This window comes from Sorghum bicolor, chromosome 2 (assembly GCF_000003195.3).
Source record: "Sorghum bicolor cultivar BTx623 chromosome 2, Sorghum_bicolor_NCBIv3, whole genome shotgun sequence".
Classification (NCBI taxonomy): Eukaryota; Viridiplantae; Streptophyta; class Magnoliopsida; order Poales; family Poaceae; genus Sorghum; species Sorghum bicolor.
This window is the reverse complement of record NC_012871.2, coordinates 70,866,386-70,883,886: the sequence shown is the minus strand read 5'-3', so window position 1 is coordinate 70,883,886 and position 17,501 is coordinate 70,866,386. Positions and strand designations below refer to the sequence as shown.

Below are 17,501 nucleotides of genomic sequence, written 5' to 3'. Positions count from 1 at the left end.
TAACTAACTTAGGACTATTTGTTAAATACAAATAATAAATAGCTAAATTTAGAATAAAAATGTTGTTCGACTTGTAGAAATTGTATAGCCACAAGATAGAAGTGAAGAAAATAAAGAGGAGACATAGATGATGATGATATATAGCTTAAAGCCAAAGAATAAGTCAATAATAGCTTAATGAATTTCGTATCGGTTAACCTACTAGGCCGGGGGCACATTTTGAAGAACTATTGGAATTAAACAAACTATTTGAACAATAATGAGTAAAACACTAAACGTTACAATAAAAAGCTATCTACCCAACATGCTATCTGCGTGGCAGCCTTGCTATCTTATTCAGTTTTAAATAAATTTAAAATAGTCCAAGCTTATTTAAAATCTGTCACATCTCTGTATTTGTTGTACGCAACAATTAAGCCTGTGGTCACACACACACACATGCATAGTAATCCAAAGGAAATTGGACGACAACATACAGACAAAGCAGTGGCAAAACCCAGTCATGTTCCAAAATGGAAAAATGCAGTTACTCCGACTGTGTGCTGATAACGATTTTCTTGGTGGCGCCTTTTCTGCACCTATATATTCATCCAATGCAATCTATTAACTATTTCATCAGCCATGATGACGCGGCATTATATAGCTAGTCGTCCCTACCACAGCTAGCCCGTCAGAGCTTGGAATGCATGGTTTCACTGCAGCGATCGAGTCAAAAGCCACCTCGGCATGCAAGACGATCACATCAAACTAGATAAGCTAACCGGGGTTAAATTTGACTACGCTTTTGACGCCTTGGAGTTGGAGGGGGGAAAAAAAGAAACGAAGACAGTACGGATCAGCTCTCGGCCACAACCATTTCTGTCAATGTTGGAGTCGCGGTCACGAGCAGCATCGATCGTCGCCGCCTCCGATCCTCTCCGTTCCGTTGCGCGTTGCATCCCCAATGCAAGTAATCTACATGGACTATTCCCACAGTAATCCATATGCATTGTCGCCGTCAGAGCGAGAGTCTAGCATCCCTAGTTCACGAATTTTTTTTAAGTTCAACTACTATAGCACCACTTTCGTTTGTATTTGATAATTATTATCTAACCATGGACTAACTAGACACTACTAAAATAGTGGAATTCTCCTAGTGTTTTTAAGTAGTTATAAAATACTACCACTAGTCAAAATACTAGGAAATCCTACTAGGAGACATTTAGTAGAGAAAATTTATACTAAATTTTGAATGCTAAAACACTAGGAGAAGTCCACCTCACTAGGAGAATTAATAAATTGTGGTTGTGAGATTTAAAAGATTCATCTCGCAAATTACAAACAAATTGTACAATTAGTTTTTTTTATCTATATTTAATGTTCTATGCATACGTCCAAAGATTCGATATGACGAGAAATCTTAAAAAATTTTAAAAACTAAATAAGGTCTAAAAAATTAAACCTTTTTGGGTACGGCACACCAAGAATTGCATCTTGCATGCATCACAAAGCGGGCAGCAGCTAGCGAGAGCTCAAACGGAAACGGGTACGTACGAGGTGCGTGCTGGTGTGGAGAGTTTGGGAGTTGAATGCCTCAACAGGCAACAGCGAGCTCGCTGCCGAGGATGGTTTAGGAGTCCAATCGCGGTGGCGTCATCCCTGTCTCGAGCGTCATCGGAGGTAGCTCACGTATTTGAAGGGGTCTCCGATCCCGGGAGCCTCGTCGATGGGTTTTGGAGACCCGGCCCAACCCATATATTATACTGGGTAAAATCCGAATGCTGTCGCCGGTCCACGTGCAGTCTGAAATTTCAAACCGAGGAATTCGGGCGACGATCGTGGGCAGCGTGCAGTACTGGCTGCGAATGTGCAAGCAGTATACGGTCCGAGGCTCCAGCCGAGCTTCCTTGGAGCAGGAGGAACCCTCTTCTAAAATCAGTGTTAGTTAAAAACATTTTAGTTTAATCAATTTTATAGAAAATAATATTAATATCTATAACATACAATGAGTATTTTATAAAAATATGTTCTAAAATAAATTTAATGGTATTAATCTGATATTATAAATTTTAGTATTTTTTCTAAAAATTCGGTCAAAATTTTAAAAGTTTGATTTAGAACAATTCTAAAAAATTGAAGCTTTTAAGGACAAAAGAGTAAGTTATAACTATGCTAGGTCGATCGATTGGCGCGTGCATGCAGGAACACGAATCTTGATGCAGCCAGACATGTCTTAAAATTGAATAATAATTAGTAAAGGACCCATGATGCATTCGCTAAGCCTCCAAAGCCCCGGCCTAGCCACCTCTTGTTCTCGTCTTCTTGGCTGTTGTCTTCCGCCGCGGGTTCCGTTGAATGAGACTGCTGTTAGAGGGTAGTAGAGCACGAGCGCGCCAGCAGACGCGCGTATAATTTTCTTGTCAAAATTTTGAAATTCAACGGCTCTTCAGTTCCTCCGATCGATCCCTATAAAAACTACAGACCCGTTCCAGCAACTGCACATCGACAAAGAGCTCCATTCTATTAGCGCCATAGACGACGACGATCGATCGCGATCGTTCATCAATTCAGGTCGTTCACTGCTGCTTCATTCTCGACCGATCTGAGAGAGCAGACTAGCAATCTCAATCGGCTCCGGATCCAAGTCCCCGACAGCAGCACGCACGTACGCCGGCCGATCTCGGCCTCTCGACGTTTCTCAGTGCTGCACACGATCCTCCCAGCCCTAGCTACATTCCAAAAACCGCGCTCCGACTCGATCCGAGGAAGAAGAAGGAAGGAATTCACACACACACAGCTTCTGCATTCCATCAATCCAATGGCGTCATCCGCACAACAGAGGTCGTCGTCCGCCGTGATCAGCGACGACTGCTGCGCCATCGCGTCGCGGCTGAACGCGTCTGCGGAGGCGGCGATGGGGAACACCGAGCACGCCGCGCAGTGGGCGGCGGCGCGGCCGCGGCCGCGGCCGCGCGTCGACAACGACGACGAGAGGCCCGCGTCGGCGTCGCCCAAGAAGAAGTACGACGTGTTCATCAACCACCGCGGGGTGGACACCAAGCATAACGTGGCGCGCCTCCTGTACGACCGCCTCGGCCACCTCAGCGGGGGGAGGGTCCGCTCCTTCCTGGACAACAAGTCCATGCGCCCCGGCGACAGGCTCCACGAGAGCATCAACGAGGGCATCAGGCAGTGCAGGGTCGCCGTGGCCATTTTCTCCCCGCGCTACTTCGACTCCGACTTCTGCCTCCACGAGCTCGCCAACATCGTGGAGTCGCGCAAGGTCCTCATCCCCATCTTCTACGGCATCAAGCCCTCGGAGCTCATCCTGCCCAAGGAGGTGGTCGACTCCGAAACATTCACAAGCGAGGAGATCGAGCGCTTCAAGGTCGCTCTCAAGGAGGCCAGATACACCGTCGGCCTCACCTACGACCCCACCAAAGAGTACGTGCAGTGCCCGCCCTTTCATTTGCAACTCCATCTGCAATTCTCCATGCACGCGCCATTGACATCGATCATTCACGCATTATTCACTGCCTCTAGCTAATAGCTAGCCTCAGCTCTGACATCAGCGTGTGCATTATATTATATATGAACGCATGCAATGATGCAAGCATCGTCTACTAGCTTTGAACTGACTCCATCTTTCTGCAATGGCGATCTGCAGTGACATGGCGGACCTGGTGCTAAATGCAGCGAACGCGGTGATGGAGAGGATTCAAGAAATGGAACAGCGCGTGCCACAACGCCGCCAGATGATCGTTTCCAGGCTGTGAATTTTTGAACGGACTACTACATATATATTCAGACCACCAGCTTCTTCTCGAAGCGCTGGCCTGCATTTTGTCAGCAATGACTCGGTATTAACAGGGAGGGGATTGGTTCATTTTATTGGTTTCTTTCATTGTAAATTTAGAGGTTTTGGCCTTAATTAATTTTGGTAAACTTGGGGCGGTAAAAATGTTATGCCCATGTAGAATAAGCTATTACACAACTGACCATAAAACGGTACTCCTCCGATCGAAGATGTGGCTTTGCAAATAATTACAACAGCCACACACATGTACATGTAGAAAAAAATAAAATTGTATGTCGAGATTAAAGATATTTTTTGCATACTGCTGTTGCAGTGTGTGTCTATATATCTGACTCGTTGCATGGCGCTGTTGGATTCAAACGTCTTTGTCTCACTCATTTCCTCGCTACTACGGCCTCTGGCCGGGATACGTGTGTACATGCATGTGTGTGTATATCTTCATCATGTCTTTTCTCTATTTCCCTTTCTCTCATTTCAGTGTTGACAACTTAGCATGGATCATTGAAAGAGTGGCATTGTATATGTTTCACACATTTTGAACCTATTCACCGTGGAACTGGGTATATGACAGCAGCTACATTATTCCTTATAGGCGTAGCTGCATTCCAAAGAAAATCTCGTGTTTATTTGTGTGGGTACAACTCTCAGCTACTCAGTTGTATCACATGCATATTGTATTGTATGCTAGAGGGCCTTACTGTGTGTGCTTTCAACAATGCCATCAATGCAACATTACTTTGATCAGGTTTAATTACAGAGTACTCTTGAAACTAATATAATGCATGCATCATATCTTGATAATAGGGAAAGAAGCATTATATTGATGAATAGTGTTTCATTATTTGATTGTTTAGAATTGTACTATGTGTAATTAAGTGTACATCTTAATTTAGGAACGGGACGGGATAATAATGTATATATTATTTCCAATTAATTTGTATATGTGTTGACATCCTGTGTTATTATTTTGAATTTGAACTACATATATGCATAGATAGATGGAATAGAATTATTATTACTAATAAATTTCATATATAATGCAAATCCACCTATACTTGTTAAATTAAATGCAAGATTATGAGTAGGAGCATGCGCAGGAGAACTGAATTACAAGTAACTTTGATTATATTTATGAGTTGATATTCTTAACATTTCAACGAGAGGAAGTTTAGGTGGTCGACACTCGGTAAACTGAACGCTAACGGCAGCTCCTTTCGGCAACTGTGCTTTGTCGAGTGTCGGAGCGGTACTCGGTAAACTCATTGCCAAGTGCCTGACAAAGGACACTCGGCAAAGCGTCCTTTGTCGTTATTTTTTTGCCGTGTGCATTTTGCCGAGTGTCTGGGGCACTCGGCAAAGCTACCTATTCCAGTGGTGTTAGGTGAGGTTGGACATCCTGTTTTGGCTAAGTAGTGTTATTTGGGTATGTGAATGATATATGCCCTTTTTTAGTGAAGTGTAATTTTTCTTAGTTTAAATGGGCTTCTTCTTGTATGACAATCTCAAACAGATATTCCCTATGTCTTAAAATATAAGGCACGATTTAATAACTTGGTACGATCTTGTTTTTTTAGAAGATAACAATTATTAGCAATAGATTTTTCTGATCGAAGTTAGCAGGAAAAACCCTAAGCTATTTTTTATAATCTTTTTATTCTAGACCTATTTAATTCAGTCCACCAGGAGTCGAATCTAGGCTTGCTAGATGTTCTCAGGTGCTCTAAGTACTAGACTAGAGACCATTTTGCATTAGCACTAGGTTTTACGAAGCAAATCTTGAATTGACCTAGCCACACACAAAAAATCTTGAATTGACCTACTGTTTTAACAAGAAAAATATTGACATGATATTGCTTCTGCTTGTACAGTATATACATATCTACCAACATGCCATATTATTTTCTCATTGGAAAATAACAACCATTGTTATCGATCTAGTACGGTAGATGTGCAAATATGTACTATGTGCAACAACAAAAGGTTTATGTGTCCTTTTCTTATTTATTTTACATTGTACCATATATGTATTTGTATGGCCGTATAAAGCATAATATGTGTTGTATCGATCCAATGTCCCAAATTTCATGAAATTAATTAATCTCGTATATATCTTTTTTGTTCTATTAATAGATGGCATTTTTTATGTGAGTTACAATATTTTACAAAACTCATTCAGGTTCTTGCCGCAAATGATCAAGGATTCTTGCCGCAAATTGAAACCTTTTTATTTTTGTTACTTGAATACCAAATCCGTAATCTCTATGTTTTAAATTGTAAGTCATTTTAGTTTTGCTCTAAGTCAAATTTGTATAACTTTGAACAAGAAAGTAATTAATAACCTTAATATACCTCTAAAATGTCAAATAAATGCATTAGCAAATATATTTAAAGGTATATCTAGTGAATCTTTTGTTTGATGTTTATATTTTTGTACATTTTTCTGTAATATGTACATTTATTTTTGTGAAATTCAGTTGAAGACCCAGTCCATCGATCATATATGACTCAACAATCAACATCATGCACGGTTTCACACAGGAACAATGAATTTCAACAATAATATTATTGTTCCCTGGACTGGACGATACGTGCACTGATTATTTATATGGAAACTAGACATATTTTGAAAATCCGTACCAGCAAAATAATTATGCTGACGAATTTCAAATGGGTTTTATAGAAACTTTCCTAGTTCAAAAGGAAGAAACGTTAAATAAATTACATAACCGACACTTGCTGCTGTAGACTTGAAGGAATTAAGACCCAAACTTTGAAACTTTATATGCTGGCCTTCTCTCTGTTCTCCGATGAGATTTGTATATGTATAGTTGCTTCGTACCTACATGATCGTTCTTTGTTTTGCAACCAAAGACTGCTGAATTCTAGGTGAATTGGACCGAAAAGCTCTATCCTTGTATTTCTACTGGTGGCTATCTAGTGCTGATCGACCTTGCATGATGGTTCATTGTGGGAAAAAAACGCATGACAAGGGTCCTGTTGAAACAACTTTTTTACTTCTTATTACTTGGTGTTAGTATGGCTAGTGCTGATCGGTCAACCTTGCATGATGGTTAACTGAAAAAAAAACGCATGGCAAGGGTCCTGTTGAAACAACTTTTTACTTTTTACTTTTTACTTTTTACTTGACATTAGTGTAAGAAAGAAAAGTAACCACATTTGGCAGATAAACTAAGAGAGCGAAAGGGTACATTTTTGTGATGGACAGAAGCAATCGACTTGACTGTGTACTACTCGGTTAGCCCTCTCTGTGACAAATAAATTTATAAAAAATGTGAACACGGAGAATATACAGGGCACTAGAGCATGCAAGAAGTAGCCAATTAATGTCACGTGTCAAAGCGCATGCATTGTACTAGTGGTGAAAGATCTCAAGCCTCAAACCGTGGATGCGTGGTCACGTACGCTAAGAACTAGTCCGTAGTCCCCAAGACAACACAGACTATGATCGATCAAACGGTCTGCGCAGATGGTTACACATTGGGGAAGAAGACCACTTCCTGCCTGCTACTCCTATACAGGATCGGCATGCAGGTGAGAGCTAGCTGCAATAAGTTTCGTACAAAACCGTGTCTCCCCGTCCAACCATGCGTACGGACAGGGTTCCCTCCCTGACGGTGACATGTCGTTCTTCTTCCTCTTCCCTGATGGTGGCGGCGGCGGCGGCCAAGCGCGGAGGGATCGGACAGGTTGGAGACGAGATTCAGATTCTCCTCAGATCCAATCGAGAAATTATATTCCACTGTGCCCTGTCATAGACTACACACATGACACATCCCTGTCCTTTTCAGCCGCCTCCGGCATGTGTGCAGCTCTCGATCGGCAGTTGTCTCCGGCGCGCGCCGCCGGCTTGCATTGCATTGGTGCTGCTACGTACTATATTATCGCGTTTAATTCGTGCTCTGCATGGCGTGTGGGGGACTGGGGGGTTGGGTTGGGGACGGGGACGACTGGACGAGGACGAGGACGAGGACGACGCCGTCTCCCCCGCCCGCGCGCGCCATCAGTCAAACTGTCAAAGCGCGCGCGCACGACAGCCGCCACGGGACGATGCCCCTCCAACACGAGATCGCCCCTGCTGCGCCCAGTTCCAGTTCCAGCCAGCAGATCGAGAGAGGCCCGGTCTCGGATCGCATGCCGTCGCGTCTCTTTCTCGGTGCGCGCGCGGTAGCAGTAGCACACACCAACACGCTCACGTGCCTGCTGGAGGATGCATGCCCGCCCGGATACGATCGGTCGCTAGTCAACCGTGCACGAGGCAGGCACACCACGCAGCTCTGCCCGGATACGGTCGTGGGTTTGTGCCCCTTTGGAACTTGTATGGTAGTTTCATGGCTGTGTCGTGCCCGTCACCGGCATTGGCTGCCTAGCTAGGATTATCAAAAAGATACACTAATTGTTGGAATTTGGAAACGCGGTAGAAACAAATGTATGCCGGACTCGTTATTCTCCAAACAAATCTGTAATGTAGTAGCTAGAATTCCACGAGAGGTTAGAGTTGAACTTGGGAAAATGTCTAGGGTTCAACTACTAACTCTGTAGTGCATGGATTTATTATATGTATTCCGCAAAGATTAGGAGGAAGGTTAGTCTTAACCGGCAAGTTAATGCTCACCCCAATCTCGACTAGGAGTAGTTTAATTTGGCATAATGCCTTTCAAGTAAAAGTTGCTTGCAATTCAAGTAGTCGCTCCATTTTCCAATCGCGCTCATCTATTGCAGACGTGCAGTCCGATTATATGACCACAAACGACGTGGCGTACGTCCTAAGATGTGTGAACGCATGCAGATTCATATCAAGATCTCAAAAAAAAAAAAAAAAAATTGAAAGACTTGAAAGACGACGAGGGACGAACTGAATGAGAAAGACACAAAAAAGAGAAAAGGTCATCCGGTCCCAAGATCGCGTAGGCTGACAAAGACGCTGACGCAGACGACGATCGTGCCGGCCACACACGACAAAATCCGATCGTTTTCTTCAGCAACGACTTCCGTGTCTCGTTTTCTCACTGCATCCGACCTGGAGCGAACGAGCCAAGACGTACGACTCCCACAAACCAGTGTTGACGTGGCAAAATTAAAGAAATCAAAATCAGTCCAAGGGTGTTTATATTTAATCACGCTACCTGATACTTGCTCGGATGTTGCCTGTCGTCATGGCTTCACGGCGGTGTACCGGACGAGTCTGAACTTTCTCTGCTGCTTCAGCCTTCAGCCAGCCGTCTCTGTTGTTTCTATTTTTCCAAGCTGCCCGAGAAACGGCAGGACCCGGCGGCGCTGTCGTCTGACCGAATGACGACCACCTTGAAAAAATCAATGTTTCCAATGCAGATCGTACAGTAGTGTACCTATCCTGCTTAGCTACATGCCTCCGTGTGCTTAATTGGGGAAAAAAATGGGTGGAAGTTTAACCACGGCGCCGCCAGTAGGATCTACCACATGTTGTATTAGCTTTGTTCTATCTAAGTCGAATATTTTTAACTTGATCATCAATTTTAAAAACCTGTACATATTAAGAATATAAGATTTATGATTTTAGATTTACTATAACAAGTACTTTCTTAAAATTGATGGCCAAAGTCTCTTCGAAGACATCCGATAAAAGATTGATGGTCAATGATGAAATATTTAGCCTAGGATAAAACAAACACGACATATAGAAAGCAAAAAGGAGTAGTTTTTCTTTTCCAACTATTTTGCCCCAAATTTATATACTTCATCCGTTCCCAAGTAATTAAATTCATAAAATTCATGCAAGACAAATAATCTTAAGTTTGACTAACTTTATAAGAAAAAAATAACATCTATAACATAAAATGAGGACATTATAAAAATGTATTCTATGGTATATCTAATGATATTAATTTGATATTATAAATCTTAACGGTGTTATTCTAAAAATTTAGTCAAAGTTTTAAAAAATTACTAATTAAGATAACTTTAGAAATCTATTTATTGAAGGACAGATGATATAATATATAGTCTTTATAATGTCATGAATATACAGCAAATCCTCACAGTGTTCGTCCTCAAATTTTAATTTCTTACTGCACACTGCAGATCATCAGTCGCCGGGCGCCACCGCGCCAGCATGCAGAGTTCTAGGGCCATTGGCTTTCTCTTCATAGGTCAGACGCTGCTACTTCTGTTTGACCTACATGCAGTGCAATGCAGCCACATCATTAAGATAGGCGTTGACCGGGATCATTAACCACAACACAAGTCAGGTTAGGGTTTGATCAATCGGCGAGAGAGACCGTCCGGTCAGAGGCCGATGAAACCCCGGAATTGACAGGGTCAAGGGTCAGCCAAACGGATCGCGGCGGCGTTTCCCCAAACGGAATTCCATTCCAACCGGCCGATCGAGATGCGTCGTCAGCTCACTCGTACGTTAAGCCGTGTACGGACTAGACTACAGAAGATGATTTTGGCCCTTCGGGTCAGAGAGACCGGCCCAGCAGCCTGCTAGCTTATTAATTTGGAAGCTACTCAGACGTCTACTTGTTTTTTCGGTGAATCTTCTCATTATTGGCTGGAGATTCTGGCGGTTAATACACAACCACTGGTGTGGCGCTGAAATTAATTTTTGATGATTATTAGTGTGGTCAGGTCAACTGCTGGTCTTTGATCTTGAAATATCAACTAGTTGTATCTATTTATTCATCCATTTTTTTAAGTAGGTCAATCAGATTTCTTTTATGTTGACAGTGACTTCCTTGCATCTAGAGCTGCTGCTGGTCCGATGCTGCGTGCAGCCATGCATGGACTCTGAACTCGGAACTCTAGTGGCATGATGACCGCTAGCAGCTGGCAAATGATAAACTAATGCAAGCTGCGGCTTAGTTTTCTTCCAAAGATAGACTGGCATGTTTGGAGGCGATTCAATTGGACTGATGACAGGAAATCTCGTCAAACTAATCATATCAAAATTTGGAGCTACAATGTTAATTGGATCGAATTGAGTATGCTGAAACCTCAATTGGGCTGATGACAGGAAATCTCTTCTATTATATGCGCCTAGAAAATGCGTTAAAGACCCGTTTCAGAAAGTAGATAGAGACATATATACGTCAAAGAATGTGCACAATTGTACTCTGCTAGATTTTCTACTGGACCGATTCGACCGCAGTTCGGTTCAGTTCTATCTTTCATTTATATTTGTTTATCCAGTTATATTTGAATGTTGAATTCACGTTGGAGAAACTTTTGAAACAGAACTTGAGACTAAAAAACAATGTGCACAGTCAAGTCACGACTCATGAATCCATGACCACGGTCCGGACGCCGTACGAAGCGAGCTCAAATTTTGGAATTCAGCGCAGGAACATTCGAAGAATCTGGGTGAATTCTACTCCTATCTCTCTCTGTTCTTTAGTTTATATAGGAAAACAAGAAGAAACGACTCGCTTCAGGCCTGCACTGCAATTTCTAATTTTCTACTCCTTAGCAGCCTGGTCCTGCGCTCCCAAATCCACGATCGCACGTGGGCCACGGTAGCGGCTCTGGACGGGCTAACTGAGAAGAAAACGGCCAATTTGTTTACGAACGTGGGCCAAAACGAGGCCACGAAGGAGATCCTGTTCCGGCGGCTGGGCTGGGCTGGGCTGGCTCGGTTCTCAGGAAGAGCTAGCCCGGACGACACAGGCGGCCCGCGAGCGCATGTCCAGGGGGCGACGGGGCGAGGGCTTGACGGAATCGCGGCCGGGGCGCGCGCGCGCGGGTGCTGGGCGCGGCCGGTGGCGAGCTGACACGCGGTACGGGCGGCGGCGGGGTACGTGTCGAGGGGCGACGGGCCCGGGGCTCTGGGGTTCGGTGCAACGGAGCCATATTTCTCGGGGCAATGCCTTCGGCACCTCCCACTCTTCCCCTGCCCGCCCGCCTGCGCCTCCGTCTCCGGCCGGCTCTCCTCCATCGCTACGATTCCCCCAGGGCGAAACCACCAAAAATCCCAGCGCAGATCACTCGCCGGCCGCCTGCTCCATCAGATCCTCCCAACCGACAGCGTAACAGACCCCGGCTATCCTCGTCGCTGTCGGCTCTCCTGCTTCACACTACTAGACTAGAGGCGGCCGGCTCTGCCAAACTGCAGGGAGGGATCCATCCCGCGGTAAGCAGCGAACTGCATGGCAGTTGTTGGTGGGTAGCACAAGGTGCTAGCTGCTGTGCTTTTTGTGTGCGTAGTATATATAGTCTGGTAGATCGATCTACTGATCTGGTGTGTTGGTGCTTGGAACAGGGGCCGGTGATGAGGTCCATGGAGAGCACGGACTCGTCGTCCGGCGAGTTGCCACCACCGCAGAAGCAGCCGAGCTCGGCGCCGGATCTCCCGCCGGGGTTCCGGTTCCATCCGACGGACGAGGAGCTGGTCGTCCACTACCTCAAGAAGAAGGCTGCGTCCGTGCCTCTACCCGTCGCCATCATCGCCGAGGTCGACCTTTACAAGTTCGATCCGTGGGAGCTACCTGGTACGTAAGCTAGCTAGCGCGTGTAACAACTTGATTGATCAATTGTTTAATTTATTATTGGCATGATTATCTCATCTTACTCGTTCTGCTAGTGATTGCGTATGCAGTGTAGAGCTCTATTAAAATATTCTTTTAATACTGTGCATAACTTTTTGCAAAGTAATAAATAATAAAGTAATACTACTATGTGTTATACTATATGCACATCATCTTAGCTACCTTGCATATTATATATATACTTCCATGCATGTGCCATATACTATATTCTCACGTCCTGTGGCATGGACATGATGGTTGATCAGATAAGGCGACCTTCGGGGAGCAGGAGTGGTACTTCTTCAGCCCGAGGGACCGCAAGTACCCCAACGGAGCGCGGCCGAACAGGGCGGCGACGTCCGGCTACTGGAAGGCGACTGGCACAGACAAGCCCATCATGGCGTCCGGCGGCAACCGCGAGAAGGTCGGCGTCAAGAAGGCGCTCGTGTTCTACCGCGGGAAGCCGCCAAAGGGCCTCAAGACCAACTGGATCATGCACGAGTACCGCCTCGCGGATGCGGCGAGCTCAACCACCAGCCGGCCGCCGCCGCCATGCAACGTCGGAGGAGGCAAGGCCACATCTCTCAGGGTATGTGTGCTACTGCGCGCTATAGTGTAAACCAGAGATTGCATTTAACCAATATATGCAAGCATCAATCTCTCAGAATATACCCTGTTATCTGCTTTTGTTCTTTGTTTCCAATAAATTACCAGGAGGGGCTTGCCCCTGCTGTTCCTCTCCAAAAAAAAAAACGCCGAAATAATATATAACTGTTGTGGTGATCAAGGTCTAACTGCATGCTAGTGTCTCAGCTCGACGACTGGGTGTTATGCCGCATCTACAAGAAGATCAACAAGCTTGGAGCCGGCGAGAGGAGCATGGACTGCGAGGACTCCGTGGAGGACGCAGTGGCAGCCTACCCGACTCATGCCGCGGCTGCCATGGCCGCCGCCGTCGCAGGCGGAGGAAGGGCGGCTCATCATAACGGCAATAGTTACACATCGCTGATCCACCACCATCACGAGGACAACTTCCTGGATGGATTCATGACAGCAGAGGACACAGGCCTCTCAGCGGGCGCCAGCTCCCTGAGCCAGCTAGCCGCGGCGGCGAGGGCAGCTGCTCCAGCTGACACCAAGCAGCTCCTCGTCCCGTCGTCCTCCACCACCCCATTCAACTGGCTCGACGCGTCCGCACTCGCAATTCTTCCACCCTCAAAGAGGTTCCATGGGTACAACAGTGGAGGCACGTCCACTGACGGCGGCGGCACGTCCCTGTCGTCGCCGTCCGAGAGGAATAATCTGGCGGCTGCCGGTGCCGTCGATAGTGGCGCCTGCAGCGGTGGCGCTAATGCCATCGTTCCTACATTCCTCAACCCGCTCGGCGTGCAAGGTGCGACAACCTATCACCACCACGCCATTTTCGGCACACCAGTAACGCCGGAAGCTGCCGCGGCCGCCGCCACCACCGCCACATGCGGTTTCCAGCATCCCTACCAGCTCTCCGGCGTGAACTGGAACCCGTGAATCATCCATGATACCGACATTGCCTATGGGCATGAATTGATGCATATGGCTGGCTTTTAAGGTAGTCAGCATCGCCAGCAGCTAGTACCAGTTGTTATAGTAGTAGTCTCATTCAGTGAACCACAAGGACAAATATGCATGCATATTGCTGCATTGCCTACCACAAGCACGTACTTGTACGGAGCTAATTAAGCAACCTTGCAACTTGGTAGGCCAATTTGAAGCAAAATCTAGCTAGCCAATACTTACATAGATATGATATTAATTAGTCATTTAGCCTCTTGCATCTATAGATTGAACCCTGCATAAATTAATTTAGCCTGTATGCATGTTCATGACCACCCCTGTTATCCCCGCCACAAAACAAAATTAACTGCTGTGTATACATATTTTACTATATATAGCCAGTTCACATAGGCATGTCGTTAACATGGAAAATATATAATATATAGGTCACGTACTATACGGTAATTATATTGCATGCATGCATGTTGACATTTTGTATGCATGTAGATATTTGTATGCTTAAAGCTCGAAAAAGAAAGGTATTTGTATGCTTGATGATCATGCATATGCACACGCATGGACGATGTTCATACTAGCTAGTAGCCTACTACATACCTACAGAGAATCTCCTAATTGAGCCGCAGCTGTGTATATCGCTTGCAATGGGTTGGTTGCTACATATAAAAGTTCTAGCCTTCGTCGCCTGTCATTGTCGCCATGTATAGGCACCCTGCAGGGTTGTGTGCACAATTTTATAGCTGCATATGTAATCTATGTTTCGGTTGGATTATTGGACTGTAATGTATATACAGAGACGAGTTTAAAAATGGCTAGACCATTTGCACTATCCCCTGAGGTGCCATGTCACTTGCACCCTCATACTGGGCTGAGATATTTCAGAACATGCCATAACGGAATCTCTCTTGTCCAGCAGCTAGCCTCCTCTCGTTCCAACACGTCAGTGACCGATGCATGGATCAATGTCTACCACCGATCAATGGCCATCTTTAACTCCCCCCTAATACTTAGCTAGTACTCCATAACAAACTCTGCAGCCAGGAACCAGGGAGCCAGCTGTGCTCGCGCGATGCTTGGCGCGAGAACGAACCGCGCGCGCTTGCTGGCGGCTCGTCGTCGAGAGACGCCGTCGCGTTCACCTGCCGAAAAAAAAAAAGCAAAAAATAACCACGTGTCCGCGGGCGGCGTTGGCAATGGCATCATGTACCGGCAGAGCTAGCTTGGCATGGAGCGCGAGACGTGTCCGCCGCCATGGCACGCGCGCCGCGGCTATCGGCGGAGAAGCAGCGCTGCCGGCCGGGGAGGAAAGCAAGTTAGGCCTAGACGGAAAGAAGTTAGGCGTATGCGCGCGCGGCAAGCATGCATGCACATCCTCTCTGAATTTCTCCTCCGATCCGGCGCGCCCGAGCGCCGACGCCGCAGCGCGCGTGCGGGCGCTCGAAACGTCGGCGCGCGGGGCATCGCGGGCCGGCGCCTTTCGGCACTGCATGTGTGCCGCTGGCAGGCGTTCCCGAATAGGGCTAGTACGTTTTGGGGGGTGATGGCACCCGCGCGATCGCGACGTACGTGGACGGAGCACGCATCCAAATCTTATCTCTCTGCATCCTAATCTTATTTCTAGTTAGTTATTTATCTCTCTCGTTTTAACCCGGGCGGGCCCTGTGCAACCGCAGGCCGCAGAGACTTTGTGTGGCTGGCGGCGCTCGCCTGCACGCGACGTGCCGCCCCGCGATTCGCCCGCGTTTTTACCACGGCATACCGGTTGGTTGCTTGGTCCCGCGCGATGCGGCGCTGCCGCTGCGTGCTAGCCGCTAGGTGTTGCGACGCGATTGCATGCGTGAATGCCATGCGAGTGCGCGTGCGTGATTGGCTGGCTGGGAAGTAAAGTAGTGCTAACGTACTAAGAGCAACTCCAGCAGGCCCCTACTCAAGCCCCAATAGCTAAATATGGATGCTCAGGCTAAAAACATTACTCCCAATAGCTAAATATGGATGCTCAGGCTAAAAACATTACTCCAGCAGGACCCCTACTCCAGACCCCATATTTGGCTGGGCACCCATATTTCTCCCCCAGACCCCATTCCTGTTGGCCCAACAGGGCAGCCCCCATCCTCCATCGCGTGTCCTATCCTCAGCGCATGCTCCTTCTCTCTCTACCCTTGTATGTGCATGGCACCCTACGGTAACCGGCTCGATGCTCTAATTATGTCCATGTCCAAAGGAAGAAGAAAGAGGAAGAAGAAAATGACACTGACGAGTGGGTCCCTTGTGTCATTCTCTCTGGAATAAGTTTGGGGGCCCAAATTTGGGTGCTACTGTTGGAGTTGAAGCAAAAAAATTGAGCCCCAAGAAGTAGGGAGAGCACCCAAATTAAAAGTAGAGGCTTAGTTTTAGGGGCTACTGCTAGAGTTGCTCTAAGTAAGAGCATCTCCAAAAGATTAGCCAAATAATTTTCTAAAGGTAAATTTAGCTATTGTTGAAGGAAAAAAACGTTTCAACAGACTCTGTAAACGGCTCTTCAAATTTAGTAGCTCTCCATCCCTCCTTATTCGCTCTCTACTCTTGGATAGCCTACCTCACTAGTCATCTTTTACAGAGCCTGTTGGAGTACTCTAATATTTTTTTGTCAAATCTATTTTAGAGAGTAGCTAAATTATTATTTTTTGCTAATGTCTTGGAGATGCTCTAACCATGGTTAGTGAAAGGGTAGATTTGTACTCCTACACATGCATCCCGATGGAAGGTGTATAATTCGGCTGTCACTGTCCCGCGACAATATGTGAAGCAAGAGACAACACATATCAACGTCGATGGCAGCACGAGGGGTTAGACAAAAGCAGACCGGGGGAATTGATGCCGATATTTTTTATTGCGGGATACGTATTAGGGGATAAGGACAAAAGAAAATTTACTTTGTGCGCGCCTTTGGTGTAAAGCACGTTAGTTTGCTTGGACAAAGTTAAAAGTACGTCTGATCGAGCAAACCTATGGTTTGTTCGTTCGCTGAAATCAACTCAGACTAAGCATCATGTACAGTCACCCTGAATGTGCATGCATAGTACTTGTCCGTTGATATATATATACACATGTCCCAGTCCAGCGCCGTATGACGTTTGTCATGCGAGAGGCTCCTCGCCACCTTTCTTGCTGCCAGCTGACAACTACTTTTTTATTTTTTTTAGAATTACACAGTACAATATAAACATCCACAAATACGTACATACACACTCACCCTTATAAATACATGTATCTAAAACCTACATCTATAAACACCTTCAAAAGACTAAATTAACAGATATCGAGATTCACAAAGTCACCAACAAACGTTGTTGTCGTCGAAGACACCACCTAACTACCACTAAAGATATAGTGCCGTTAAATTTTAGAATAAACTATAAAAATACAAGCACTCGTACCAAGTCGAGTTCACTGCTGGCTGGCAACTTCGCATGTTGCTAGCTGCAGATCTTTATTCGTTGCGACCACGATGACTTGTGAAGATTAAGGATGACTAATTGATTCCAGGTTACGTGTTCCTGATCAGGCTATAATTAACTGGCGACGGGCTGAAGAAGCAGTGGTAAAATTATCCTGATGTATGTACGTTCAAAAAAATTTAACCTGACGATTAAGGC

General features: G+C 45.8%; 1 protein-coding gene and 1 pseudogene across 1 annotated transcript; both read left to right on the top strand.

Moving 5' to 3' along the window:
• Positions 1,758 to 3,755, top strand: LOC8056350 (annotated as a pseudogene).
• On the top strand, positions 11,665 to 14,695 carry LOC8056349 (NAC transcription factor NAM-B2). Its single transcript, XM_002462994.2, has 4 exons — positions 11,665 to 11,921; positions 12,051 to 12,279; positions 12,582 to 12,904; positions 13,129 to 14,695. Exons 2-4 carry the CDS (start codon positions 12,060 to 12,062, stop codon positions 13,840 to 13,842), a joined length of 1,257 nt encoding a protein of 418 aa, XP_002463039.1. The 5' UTR covers positions 11,665 to 11,921; positions 12,051 to 12,059; the 3' UTR covers positions 13,843 to 14,695.

Coding starts and splice junctions, on each gene's coding strand:
- LOC8056349 (XM_002462994.2), top strand. CDS start 12,060: ATGAGGTCCATGGAGAGCACGGACTCGTCGTCCGGCGAGTTGCCACCA. Junction 12,280..12,581: donor CGATCCGTGGGAGCTACCTG/GTACGTAAGCTA, acceptor ATGGTTGATCAG/ATAAGGCGACCTTCGGGGAG. Junction 12,905..13,128: donor GCAAGGCCACATCTCTCAGG/GTATGTGTGCTA, acceptor CTAGTGTCTCAG/CTCGACGACTGGGTGTTATG.